General features: G+C 36.9%; 1 protein-coding gene across 1 annotated transcript; it reads left to right on the top strand.

Moving 5' to 3' along the window:
- Window positions 1-9708: 9708 nt before the first annotated feature.
- Window positions 9709-12954, top strand: LOC134247527 (uncharacterized). Its single transcript, XM_062729877.1, has one exon. The coding sequence runs from the start codon at window positions 9709-9711 to the stop codon at window positions 12952-12954; it is 3246 nt and encodes a 1081-aa protein (XP_062585861.1).
- Window positions 12955-14449: the final 1495 nt, after the last annotated feature.

Here is a 14449-nt window from a genome sequence, read left to right as displayed (position 1 = left end):
CCTATAACCGACCGATCATAATCTGTTAAACGCTTTTAAGTATCACGTAATGGCTTCTTCGAAAAACGCAAGTACCAAACTATGATTGTTTAAACAAGTTTGTTGACGGCGATAATGTAAGCCAGGTGAGAAAATCGAACTAGATAAAAAACTTATGAAGAAAATCGACCTCCCACGAGAATTCAACGAAAATTGTTATAGAATGATCAAATTGGCATGAAGTGTGCAGTGTGTATTGATGCAGGGTGCAAAATGTATTGATAATAATATTCAAATACAGTTTTCATCTTTTTATTGAATTTTTTTTGGACTGATAGAAATCTGTTTGGACTGACAAACTTCCCATGGCAGTCAGTCCAAATGACCGACAGCGGAAAAAAGTTTTCAAGAACTCTGGCCACAATTAGGAATCAAAGTTTTACATAAAAATTAATAGGAAAAATCTTTAAAAATTTTCTTCTCAAGAACCACTGGGCCAGAAAAGCTGTGACTTATGTGGAATCATCGTTGGGTAGTGTAGATTATAAATTATTAAAATCATGATCCCCGGGAGATAGGGCGAAACCACAATGGGGAATCAAACTTTACGATGGGGAATCAAAGCATCTTATTGTAGTGTAGATTTCAAATTGTGTAAATTATGATTGGTGAGGTAGGGTGGAGTCACAGTGTCTATTACAAGGGGGAAATCTGGTAAAGTACGGAATGGTCAAAACTTCACAGTTGAGAGATGTGGCCCATGGGCATGTTGTCTTCAGGGTAGTTGTAGTAATCTGTAGTATATTATCAATGTTTTTTCAGATGGCAAAGAGAAGGAAAATGTCTGCAAGACAGAGAATGATACAAGACAAGTTGAGAAAAAGAGAAAAGAGGCAAAAGCCTGCAGGAATTCTGCCAGATGAAGTCACAGCTTTGACGCCACAACAGTCTACTGTTCCTTGCGGGACAGTGGATGGAGCTGATTCAGCTCCTCCCAGTAATATTCCGGGGCTTGGTTCGATGGGGTTTCCACCTAAAGAGGAAAAACCCCTGGCCAGGGTGCAGGCCTCACCTCGAGTGAAAATGCACTCACCCGCCCCGAGGTTGTCACCTCCTCGGGGAAGTCGTCTGTTTGTCCATGACGAGGGCAAGGCACCGTCCACTGACTCCCCACCGTGGGTTTGTGCTCCACCGAGGGCACCTGGATCGGACATAGTGCATATGTCTGATCCAGCAGGACAGGCGCAGCTGGATACCTCCAGGATGGAGGAGACCAGTAGATTATCAAAAGATGAGGGCAATTTAACGAATTCTAAACTGGAAACTATACGAATATCAAACGGAAACTTGAACGAAAAACCTGATATTATAGAAAGTATAAACAGAGAAACAGATATGTTGGAGACTGTAGAAAGTATGTTGGATTTCAGAGATGATACAGAGATTATAGAAAATGAGTTGAAAAATGAAGGAAAGAAAGATATGAAATTAACAACTGAAAGAATTTTTCACAGGAAAAAGGGTCAGAACATAAGAGATTTGGAGGTACAAAGGGATCAGAAAGAAAGTACTAGTATGCAAGATTGTTATGGTGAGGAGAATACAAACTTAGAAGCAAGAAATTTATATACTGTATCTGTCCAGGGCTCTTTCCATCAAGCTGATCCTATGTTCGGTGACAATGCAGGGACTCAATGTGTGGCAATTTGTCTATCAGCTATAGCTTATCATGTTCTGAAAAGTGCAAAAATCTGGCAAACAACTGATGTCAACAAAGTTTTAGTGAATGGGGATGAACTGTACACATACCTACAAAACAGTTCTTCAGTTACAAGTAGATATTTGTTAGTTGAAGAGTTGCCGCAGTATATTGAATGCTTCAGTAAAACATTTGAATTCATAGTGAAGGTATCAGTGCCAAGTTTAATCAGCTTATCAGAGGAGGAGCCATGTTATGAAGATTTTAATGCTTGTCCCCTTTTTGAAGCTCTGCAAATGACACTTCATGAAACTGTCGGATGTTTTGTATGTTTCGGGGGGAATACTTTGGTAGTTGGAAAGACAATTGATGGATTTTTCGTATTTGATTCCCATTCAAGATGTTCTCGTGGATATCTTAGTGTGCGTGGAAAGAGTACAAGAATTCTATTAGAGAATGTTCATGATGTTTATTTGCACCTAAGGTCATTAGCAATTTCAATGGGTTTTTCAAGAACTGTGGAATGTGAATTAACAGGGGTATTATGTTCCCTGAAGAATTTTGCTATGGCTGAAGTGTTTGACCACGAAGAAGCTGAGAGATATTTAAGAGCAGAAAAAGGTTCAGATCAGGATGTGTTATCAACAGAACAGCCAGAGATGTTACAGACAGTTGGAAGTTGTTTTTGTGGGAGAGGAAAGCACACAGCATGATTTTATTCCTCTGTCTGTACAGAATCGGAAGGATTTGTGCAAGGAAATGAATCTGCCATATTTTGTTTCTGGGTGTAACGACACCTCAATATCTGTGAGAGATATGGGTGTGCCTAAGGGCTGTAAAGATATTGCAAGAGATGGGAATTGCTTTTTCAGGGCTATATCATTCAGTTTGACAAACTCTGAAAATCACCACAAACAAATTCGAGAAACTGTATGTCAACATCTGCTTAAGCATGAAACAAAATTTCAACATTTCATGAGATCAGAAGGATGTTTAAGGTCATACATGCTCTCAAGTAATATGGCGCAAGAAGGTATATGGGCAACTGAATTGGAGATTCTTGCAATGTCGCATATGTTGAAAGTTGACATATACACTTACTCAGATAAGAAATGGCTTCAGTTCAGTGGGCCTAGGTTAAATGCTGAATCAGATGAACAAAAAGGAGCAATATATTTGTACCACAGAGAGCAAAACCATTATGATGTTGTTTTGAATGTATCATCAAGGTTGTCAGAAAATGGTTCTTTGCTACTGAATAATACTTATAGGCGAGAATATAACCTGCGCAGAGGAAATCGAATGCGTATGAGAGAAAGACGAAATGCTTCGAAATTGAAATTGCCAGTGGACTCGAATGAAAATCGTAAGTCTGCACAGAGGAAAAAATACAGAGAAAAAGCTGAGTTCAGGGAAAAAATATTAAGGCAAAGAAAGAACGTGTATACAAATGCAGACAACAAATTAAAAACACAAATGAGGAACAGACTTCGTTATCATAAAAACACGGCTTATCAGTTGAAATATGTGTTAAATGCTGAACACAGAAAGAAAGTGCTAGAAAGAGGTAAAAAGAAGTATGAAACAGATTTGAATCATAAAGAGAAAAAGAAGAGGCAAAGCTCTGAAAAATATCACCAGGATATTAATCAAAGGGAATGTGCCAAAAGAAGAAGTAAAGAGAAATACAGGATAAACTTATGCCATCAGGAAAATGTTAAGAAAGCAAGTACTGAAAAGTACAGGACTGACCTTTTGTATAAGACCAATTTAAAACGAGCAATGTTGAATAAATACAAGTCAGATGAAATGTACCAAAAAAAGAACAAAGCTGCTAATGTTTCTAGATATAGAAGTAATGAAACTTTTAGAGCAGTAAAGAGAGAAAAGGCTGGAAGGAGGTATCAAACTGATCCCGAGGTTAAATTAACTGCCAAGAATCGTAGTAAGGCTAGTTACAGATCATCTGTTGACATTCAAGAGAGAAAAAAGGGAAAAATGAAAAATAATAGGAAACTGAAAAAAATCAGCATAGAACAGACAGAGGAAGTTGTGAGATCATTTAAGGAAAACGCTTCAAAAGGTCCAGATTATGCATGTACTTGTTGTCACAGACTGTTGTTTAGAAATCAAGTACAAGTTTGTGAAAACCATATGTATGAAAAAAATGAAGCAGCAAAAAATATATCGCGTACCTGTTTGTCAGACAAGTATGTCCATGAATGTTCTCTGTCTTGTTCAGAAACATGCACCAGATCATCATCATGGATTTGTTACACTTGCCATAGGAAAATACTAAGTGGCAAACCACCACCAGAGGCTGCTGCAAATAATATGACTTTAGAGGACATTCCACCGGAATTGGCCAATTTAAACAGCTTAGAACAGCATCTGATTGCACTTCACATACCGTTTATGAAAATCATGGCTCTCCCACATGGTGGACAAAGGAACGTACATGGTCCTGTTATTTGTGTGCCTTCAGACATGAGAAAAACCACAAGTTTACCAAAGCAGCAGGATGATAACTTGTTGTTGCGGGTGAAATTGAAAAGGAAGTTGGCTTACAAAGGTTATTATGAATATCAGTTTGTTAATACAAACCATATTATGTCAGCCTTGTCATACTTAAAGGAGAACAATCAGTGGTATAAAGATGTCAAAATTGAATCCAGTTGGGAGCAGGACATTGAAAATCATGATCAGATGATGTCAGAAGAAGAGAATGAAGACGGTTCAGGAAATGATGAACAAATAATTGCATTTGACACATGTCTACAACCTGTAGATGTTGCACAAGAAGTATTGGACCATTATTTTGACGATGTGTACAATATTGCACCAGGTGAAGGAAGGAATCCTGTTCGCATACTTCAAGAGCCTGGGAATGAAGCCAAAGCATTTCCTTATCATTTTCCAAGTGGGAGGTTTTCTTGGAATGAAGACAGATCACAGAAATTAACACTTTCTAGGTATTTCAACAATAGGTTGATGAATGCAGATAACAGGTTTGCAAAAGACACAAATTACATTTTCTTTAGCCAGTACATGTCTGAACTCAACCAAGTGATTGAAAAAACTCAAATTTCACTCCGGAAATCTTTGTCAAAATGTAGTACGAGTGGAAAACCAGTAACAGCAAATATGCTTCAAGATCCCACTTCTCTCTCTAGTTTGTTGAGAAATGATGAGGCAATAAGGTTTATGCAACCGATAAGAGGAACACCTGCATATTGGGCAACAACTCAGAAAGACCTCTTTGCAATGTTGCGGCAATTGGGAATCCCTACATGGTTTTGTTCATTTTCGGCAGCAGAATACAGATGGAATGATGCTGTAAGGGCTATATTAAGGCAGCAGAGTGATGACAGAAATCCTGATGAAATGGAATGGTCAGAAAAGAATGAAGTTCTAAGGTGCAATCCAGTCACAGTTGCTAGAATGTTCGAGCATAGATTTCAGGTATTTCATAAAGAGGTCATTCTTTCACCTTGTGAACCAATCGGAAAAGTAGTAGACTTTTTCCAAAGAGTCGAGTTTCAGCAAAGAGGATCTCCGTATATGCATTGTTTATACTGGGTGGCAAATGCACCTAACATTGACTCTGATGGAGAGGAAGTTGTAAGTAATTTCATTGACAGATATGTAACCTGTGGCATTCCTTCAGAAATTGATGACATGGAATTGAGAAAAACTGTTTTGGAAGTACAACAGCATAGCAAGAATCATTCAAAATCTTGCAAGAAGAAGGGTACTGAATGTAGGTTTAACTTCCCAAGGCCTCCATCCCAAAGGACATTTATAACATTTTCTAAAAATGGAGAGAACATTGAGTGTGAAATAGAGGCTAGAGAAGAAAAGCAAAGCAAGGCATATGCAAAGGAAATATTACTTAGTGTATGGGATGAAATACAAAACGATGACGAAAAAAGAACAACAAAACAAATATTTGATCATCTTTCACTAACACAGGAATTGTATGAAGAAGCTTATAACATGTTATCAGCAAAGAGCCCAGATAGCAGGATGTTATTGGACCTTTGTTGGGCCAACAATGCTCCTTATGTTGGGCCACCGTTTGTATTCAACATTGGGCCATCGGTAATTTGCTCATCGGCCCTTAATCAAACCAACATGTTGGCTTATTATTGGGCCAATGTAACAGTTAATATTGGGCCACTGTTGGGCCAATGTATTATTTCAAAATTGGGCAAACGTCATTTTTGTACAATTGGGCCATTGTAAGCAATTAATGTTGGGCCAACGGTAATTTGCTCATCGGCCCTTAATCAAACCAACTTGTTGGCTTATTGTTGGGCCAATGTAACAGTTAATATTGGGCCACTGTCGGGCCAATGTATTTTTTCAATGTTGGGCAAACATCAGTTTTGTACATTTGGGCCATTGTAAGCAATTAATGTTGGGCCAACGGTAATTTGCTCATCGGCCCTTAATCAGACCAACTTGTTGGCTTATTGCTGGACAAACGAACGGATATCATTGAGCCATTGTTGGGCCACTTATTCTTTCAATATCAGGAAAACATCATTTTTGGGCCAACGTTGGTTTGTAGCTTATTGGCTCTCCATCATGACAACTCATTTGCTCTTCACCGGTTGGCCATTTGTCCTCAAAATCGACAAATATATACAATAAGGTTATACTAGTTTTGTAGTACAGTTTAATGGTAAAAGCCCTTTAATACTATCTATATATGCTAGATTAATAGTTTAATACATATCCTCAATATATATCTCATAGCATTAATTAAAAAACTGAGGAAAAAGAAATCAAAATATAAAATTAAATAATAACATACTAGTATTTTATTGCTCAGTGCATGAAGAAAACATTAATAAAGAACATAAAAGTTGATGCTCACTTGAAGCGATACATGTAGGGTTACATGACTCTATACTCCCTCTCTGATGTAAATTTATGCACAAGTTCAGTAAATTGCAGGTATCAATAAGCACGTCTAACAAATAAACAAAGCCCTCCTGTCCTTAAAATAATACTAAAATGAATCCCGTCATTTTGTTTACTTACACAAAAAATGTTTCTGGCATCTGCATCGTGCTTGTAACCGACAAACAGACACAGAAAAGGGTAGAACTACAGGTATGTCACACTATATTACAGAAAAAGCTAGGCACTGCCACTTTCCATCTGATCCCTCTCCTAAGTCTTCTCTTCTCTCTCCCGAGTCTCCTCCTCCGCCTTCTTTTCTTCTCTTTCCGTTTCTTCCTCCCCCATCCCTGTCCTTGGCATACCTTAGCTATTCTTTGATTGTGTTCTGAATGTCTTTTTAGAATCTCCAGTAGCACTAAAATTGTAGTATTTGGTACTTAATACATTTGTTACTTTTCTCAGTAAAGAGTAAACATACGATTAAATTTACAAGTATATCACTATAATGTTTAAGCTGTCAATTCAGGAATAACCGTCTTTTTTGTTTCTTGGTGTGATTAAGTGATTAGCTTGCATGACGAAGACATTTATGCATAACATTTCTACGCTTGATCATCATCATCACAACGATTTTGATTCAATCTTGCCCCATATAAAATACATGTATAGAAAATTTGTCGTTACAGTGAAAAAATTTAAATGAAAGAACCCAATTTATGTTTAGTACTGAAAAAATTTTGTTTTAACTTCAACAAGTTCAACATTTTCAAAATGTTTGATCATGTGCTCGACGTTAAGTGTATATAAGTAAATTAAGTGGTAGACTTCGGAGATGTATTCTACTAGACACAAATCTCAGTCTAAATAAGGGGCAAATTATTTATTGTTTTAACTGTATCAAAACACATTTGTTATTTTATACTTTCATTTATTTTTCTTGTATAGAAACAAAACATTTAATCACTGATAATTTATTTTGTTTTGATAAATTATAAAAATTTAAACAAGCCTTGTAAATTCATTTTAGCTAGCTTGTATTTTCAAGTAGGATTGGTTGTAGATTTATTTCTGATTGTAGAGACGATCAGATTTGTTATATACAGATTTGTAACAATTAAATGTTTATACACATTGGCCCAATGTTGGTCTAATATATCGGGCCAACATTGGGCTAAGTTGCAAAATGACTTTGGACCAACGTCATTTGCCAACATCGGCCCAATGTTCCTATTGACGTTGGGCAAACAATGTCGCATTCATTGGGCCAATGTTGGCGCAACGTTGGGCCAATATCTGTAGAAATAACACTCTACACTGGGCCAACGTTGGCCCAACATATCGGGCCAACATTGGGCCGATGAGCAAACTTAAATTGGGTCAATGTCATTTGCCAACATTGGCCCGATGTAACCGATTACATTGGCCCAACGTTGGCCCAATGTTAGCATGCCATCTGGGACGTACAGTGTTGACCCAACAGCACCTGGCCTCTGCACTTCCCCATGTCTGCTTTCTGCAGATTTGTACATGATATCGTTTAAAAATTAAACGTTTATTCAGCTGTGCCGAGGCAAACATATTATAAATACTTACAAAGTGGATGCAGATATGCAAGGTATCAGTCTCATTACGCTTGCTCGTGTCAGATTAAAAATGGCGCAGATATTTCAAGTAGCCCGGTTGTTGTCTACCCATGATGCTCAGTCAGATTCATGATATATTGGGCCAACGTTGGGCCGATGCCAATCCCCAAACAAATATTTTCTCTCATGATCATAATTTTATGATATAATGCCAGTAATAACAGTTAGCCCAACATTAGCGCACCATTATACATAACCAGCTATCGATATTCCATGTTGGGCCATTGTTGGCCCAATAAAGGTAACCCAACATAGATAATACAACCATAATGTAAGATTGGGCCAACGATGTTCTGCTATCTGGTTCATTTCAAATAAATAAGCATAAACACAATTCAAAAAATAGAATAAAACACTCTTTGGTCCTGTGATCACTTAAGTGCAAAGTTAAAATTTTGAAAATATCATCTCTAAACAAGAGCAGTCATCCAGTGATAAGCAGGGACATAGAAAGTCCTCTTAATTATTTCAGAATGTGCCAACGTAAAGCTCAGCAGCTAATTATAAAATTGACATCATCAATTAGTTGGCAGTATGATAATTGGGCCTACGTTGGCCCTATATAAATATCCCATCTTTTAAATACCTAAACAAAATAACACTTGTGTGTATTGCAAACAATGTGCCAACGTTGGGCCAACATACTACAACCAACTTGATAAGACATTTTCTTTAAGGGTGTATTACAAACAATGGGCCAACGTTGGGCAAACATACTACTACCAACTTGATAAGACACTTTCTTTAAGGGTGTATTACAAACAATGGGCCAACGTTGGGCCAACATACTACTACCAACTTGATAAGGCACTTCTTTTAGGGTGTATTACAAACAATGGGCCAACGTTGGGCCAACATACTACTACCAATTTGATTAGACATTTTCTTTAAGGGTGTATTACAAACAATGGGCCAACGTTGGGCAAACACAATACTACCAACTTGATAAGACATTTTCTTTAAGGGTGTATTAGAAACATCGGGCCAACGTCGGGCCAACATACTACTTGAACTTGATAAGGCACTTTCTTTAAGGGTGTATTACAAACAATGGGCCAACGTTTGGCCAACATAATACTACCAACTTGATAAGACATTTTCTTTAAGGGTATATTACTAACAATGGGCCAACGTTGGGCCAAAAATTACTACCAACTTGATAAGACGCATTCTTTAAGGGTGTATTACAAACATCGGGCAAACGTTGGGCCAACATACTACTATCAACTTGTAAATACACTTTTCTTTAAAGGTGTATTATAAACACTGGTCCATTGTTGGACCAACACCAGGATCCTTCCTTCCTTGGAAACTAAAGTGAATGGAAGTTGCTTACGTTGGACCAACGTTGGGCCAACATAGGAATTCTATCATGGTCGAGAAGGTTGACTTGGTAACATTGGTCCAACGTTGGCCCAACGTTGTTCCCCCAACGCCAACCATACAACCTTTTACAAATGTTGGCCCAATATAGTCATGCTATCTGGGAGATCTGTTGTTCTTCAACGCAACCCAAATGAAGTGTGGACAAACCAATATAACCAATGTCTCTTAAAATGCTGGGATGCTAATATGGACATTCAGTTTGTCTTGGATCCATTCAGTTGTATTGTGTACATTGTTTCCTACATATCAAAGGCGGAAAGAGAAATGGGCATGTTACTTAAACAAACAAAATTAGAGGCAGAGGAGGGAAATCTTAATGCTCGACAGACAATGAAGAAAATTGGTTCAGCATACTTGCATCACAGAGAAGTGAGTGCTCAGGAAGCTGTATACAGAGTGTGCAATCTAAAAATGAAAGAATGCTCAAGGAAAGTTGTTTTTGTACCTGTTGGTGACAATCCACTACGCTTAAGCAAGCCACTATCGTTGCTAAAAAAGAAAGTATCAAATGAGGAAGAAATAAATGGTGATGAGGATGATGATGATGAAATCTGGATGACAAATATAATTGAGCGTTACGAGAACCGCCCAGATAAGCCAGTATTCCATGACATGTGTCTCGCAAACTTCTGCTCTGAATTCAGAGTACTTGCTAAATCTCAAGTTCCAAAAAAAGAAAACGAGAATGTGTTTGAATTGCAGAACGGGAAGGGACATATACAACGAAGGACAAGGACACAACACGCTGTTGTAAGATATCCAAGATTCAATGTTGAAAAGATGCCAGAAAAATACTATCGCTCTATGGTGCAACTCTTTCTTCCCTATCGGACAGAGAAGCACTTGAAGCCACCAGGATTCAATTTATATGAGGATTTTTATGAAACAGGTCATGTGAAAATCACAGGGACAAGACAATTGCAATCAGTGAAATCCATTGTAGATTTTAATCGTTCACATTATGCACAAAATGAAGATGCCATAAACCGTGCCGAAGAAGTATATGAAATGAATGGTGAACCAGAGGATGCATGGTCATGCATATGTCCAGAAACAGAAGTACTAAGGAGAGAAGGTATAGCACAAAGGATAGAAAACACAGTGCATCAAGAGAATGATAGGGAAGCCATACCAGATATGGAAAGTGAGATGAATAATGTAGATGTGCTGTATCATGTTCACCAAAATGTAAATTCAAGAGATGAAATGTTGCCAGTTCTCCAAAATTTGAACAAAGCACAAACTGAAATATTCTATTTGCTTCGTGAATGGTGTTTAGCAAAGATAAATGGCGAAAAATGTGAACCTTTGCACTTATTTGTGACTGGTGGTGCAGGCACTGGTAAAAGTCATCTTATAAAGGCAATTCATTATGAGGCATCACATTTGCTTTCCAGAATAATGCCAGAACCAGAAAGAGTATCTGTACTGCTTTCGGCATTCACAGGCACAGCAGCTTTCAACATTGGTGGAAATACACTTCATCATTTATTTTCACTTACAAAATATCTGCCATTGCCATATGAACCATTGGGAGAACAAAGTCTTAGTGAAATGAGAGTAAAGATTGGTGACCTACAGATTCTCATTATTGACGAAGCATCAATGGTATACAAAAAGCTACTGTATTATGTACACGAACGCCTAGTGCAAATTAAGAAATGCAAAGATCCATTTGGAGGTGTTTGTGTAATTGCAGTAGGGGACTTCTATCAGCTTCCACCTGTTAAGCAGCGGAAAAATGAGAGACTCTACAAAGCAAATTTGAATTATCCTGTGGATTTCTGGCTAGACTATTTTAAAGTAATCGAATTAAATGAGATAATGAGGCAAAAGGAAGATACGTCATTTGCTGAGTTGCTAAACTCACTGCGTATTAGACTGACAGATGAGCCATTAACAGAGCATCAGAGTATCATGTTGGACCGCTGTATCAGAGAAGGACCAGAGGATGCTCTTCATGTGTTTTGTACCAACGAGGAAGTAAACACTTACAATTTGTCAATGTTAAGAAAAACATGTGAAGATTTATTAGAAATTGATGCCCAAGATTATAAGAAAGACAAAACATCTGGGAAATTGGTACAGAGAGACAAACCTATCACTAGATCAAAGATTGATGGGCTTCCTAACTCCTTGCTATTGTCCGTCAATGCACGAGTAATGCTAACAAGAAACTGTAATGTGGAAGATGGGCTTGTGAATGGAGTGATGGGCTATGTTTATCGATTTCTATACAAAGAAAACAATGCTACATGTCTTGCAGCTGTAGGGGTAATTTTTGACAACAAGGAAGTTGGTAGGAAGTCCGGGCAGAAAACCAAAGAAGGAAATATGGTGTTAATAGAAAGAGTACAAGAGGAAATAAAAGAGAAGTCAGCTTCTGTAGTAAGACACCAGTTTCCTCTTCGGTTATCATGGGCATGTACTGCTCATAAGGTGCAAGGCATGACCACAGACAGAATTGTTGTGAATTTAGACAGAACATTTTCTCCTGGACAAGCTTATGTTGCATTGTCAAGAGTTACATCAGAAGATGGCTTATTCATTGAAACAGAAGATCCAGCTAAATTAAAGAAAAAAAATTATGCAGACCCTGAAGTAAAGACAGCTTTAAACGAAATGCCAAAATACATTTTTGATGACCTTTCGCAAGATTTAACAACCAGTGGGATGACAGTAATTCTACAGAATATTCAGAGCTTAGGCAGACATTTTGGAGATCTGAAAAATGATGAGAGGTTCAGAAATGTCGATATCATCTGCCTGACAGAGACGTGGTTAAAGACTGGGATGAACACAGAAAATTTTGTACTTGATGGATTTCAGTTTCATCACCTTCCTAGACAGGAGGCATATGATGGCAATTATGTTGTTACACAACAATTACGGCAGTCAAAAGGCGGAGGTGTTGGATTATATTTGAGAAATAATAGTGGTTTTCTTGAGATTCTCCCCCTTCCACAAATGAATATTGAAGGAATGGCTTTAAAGTTATTACGGGAAAAGATTGTGATGGTAATTGTGTATCGTCCATGCATGGCAAGCATAACAACTTTTCTTCAAAGTCTGCAAAGAGTACTTGACTTCACAAGGTCAGTTTATCAAGATTGTATTCTCATGGGGGATTTGAACGAGGATGCAAAATCTAATGGTCCAATCCAAAGATTTATGAAGCATCAACACTTCAGACAACTAGTTACTTTTAGTACTACTGAAGGAAGGACCATTTTGGATCATGTGTACATATCCAATTCAATAAGGATAGAGATCAGACGATTACCAACATACTACAGTTATCATGATGCTGTATTTCTTAAATTCCAAGAAATATAATTTGAATTACAAGAGCTATTTTGTTCACAACTGTGTGGGGATATCATTGATATCTTTTTTCTGTTTGATATTGAATTGTAGCTTTTAGCCATTAAGTATTCCATTCCATTATTAATTAAGAAAAATTAGAATTAGATGTAGTTTTGAAGAATGTAAATATTCATGTAGATCTTCACACATGCAAATAGTGTTAATAAGAAATAGTCAATTCTAAAGATATAGCATAATAACTACATGTATTACATGTATTAGGTGTATAAATCTAGATGAACTGAACACAAAACTTCATGCAATAGAGAAGAGTATAGCAAGATTTAAACTAACTTGTAAATATTTTGAAATGATCATATACATTTTCACATTTAGAAAAGTTTAGAATGTTTTTCACGTTCACGGTTAGCACTTATGGTGCATTTGGTACATTTAATTCTTTTAAGTAGATTAGAATATCATTCTCTCTTTGAAAGAGACAGTTTACAGCTTTTATATGGATTGAAAGTGACAGTGCTTTATTCTGAATGCCATGGAAGAAGATTTTATTTATGACCACCTACAGATAGCAGATTTTAAATTACAGGAATATGTATTTATTATGTTCATTGTGAATATTGTTTATTATTGATGATTATTGGCAAGTCCATTGTTGAAATGTTCTTTTCTTTAAGATATATGAAAAACTCAAAATAAGATTCAAGTGGTCATAGCTCTTGTAAACGTTTGTAATATAAGCTTACTTAGTCCCAATCCAAATACAATGCTCTTCTTGGTGGTTGATCATTATGTATAAAATGTACTTGGTTTTGTTGTTTGTAATACGTATACATGTAATAAATTGATATAGAGAAATAGTTACCAATAAATATATATCCTGCTCAAAATCCTACTTCCACCTCCCCGCGGTGAGTAGGGGGCAACGGACTAAGTCCGGCTAACGGAAGAGGTACTACAAATTTTCATTCTCTTTCCAGAGTTGTCTTCCGCTAAACTCTTGGCTAATCTTCATGACCCCTTATATGAGTTTAAGTTTACGAAATATATGCAAAAATATTATTTAGGAGTAGTCCCTTCAACTCTGCAACGGGAATGCCCTCGAAGAAATTGAAAGATTGCATGCTGCAACATATGGTGTGAATATCATCATATGTAATTGTAATAATGGTTAAAATAAACATTTTTGCTTCACTAATGCATTTAAAAAATTGATTGTTGTAAATTTATCTATTAAAGACTTTTAGCCCCTCTTGACCCTAATTTGAGTTCCCAGCCCCCCTTTTTCATGTTATTTGAAAGCTCTTAGAATTTTAAACACCTTTTGCTCAACAAGTATTCAGAGAATCTTTTTCGTTTTTGAGATATTTGCAATATAAAATTTTAGGGACCAGCCCTGCAACACCTTAATGGGGACGCTAAGCAAAACCAAAAAGAAAAAGGTTGTATATTTTGTTTGAAATTATTTTGAACATCTTTTCTTCAATATTGCTTATCAAATTATTTC

Source organism: Saccostrea cucullata, unplaced genomic scaffold (genome assembly GCF_032062105.1).
Source record: "Saccostrea cucullata isolate Sc308-1 unplaced genomic scaffold, CSIRO_AGI_Scuc_v1 ctg1936, whole genome shotgun sequence".
Classification (NCBI taxonomy): Eukaryota; Metazoa; Mollusca; class Bivalvia; order Ostreida; family Ostreidae; genus Saccostrea; species Saccostrea cuccullata.
The sequence above is the reverse complement of the archived record's forward strand: the minus strand, read 5'-3'. Positions and strand labels throughout refer to the sequence as shown.

Bases quoted from the DNA above. Each gene is read 5' to 3' on its own strand.
- LOC134247527 (XM_062729877.1), top strand. From the start codon at position 9,709: ATGCTATCTGGGAGATCTGTTGTTCTTCAACGCAACCCAAATGAAGTG.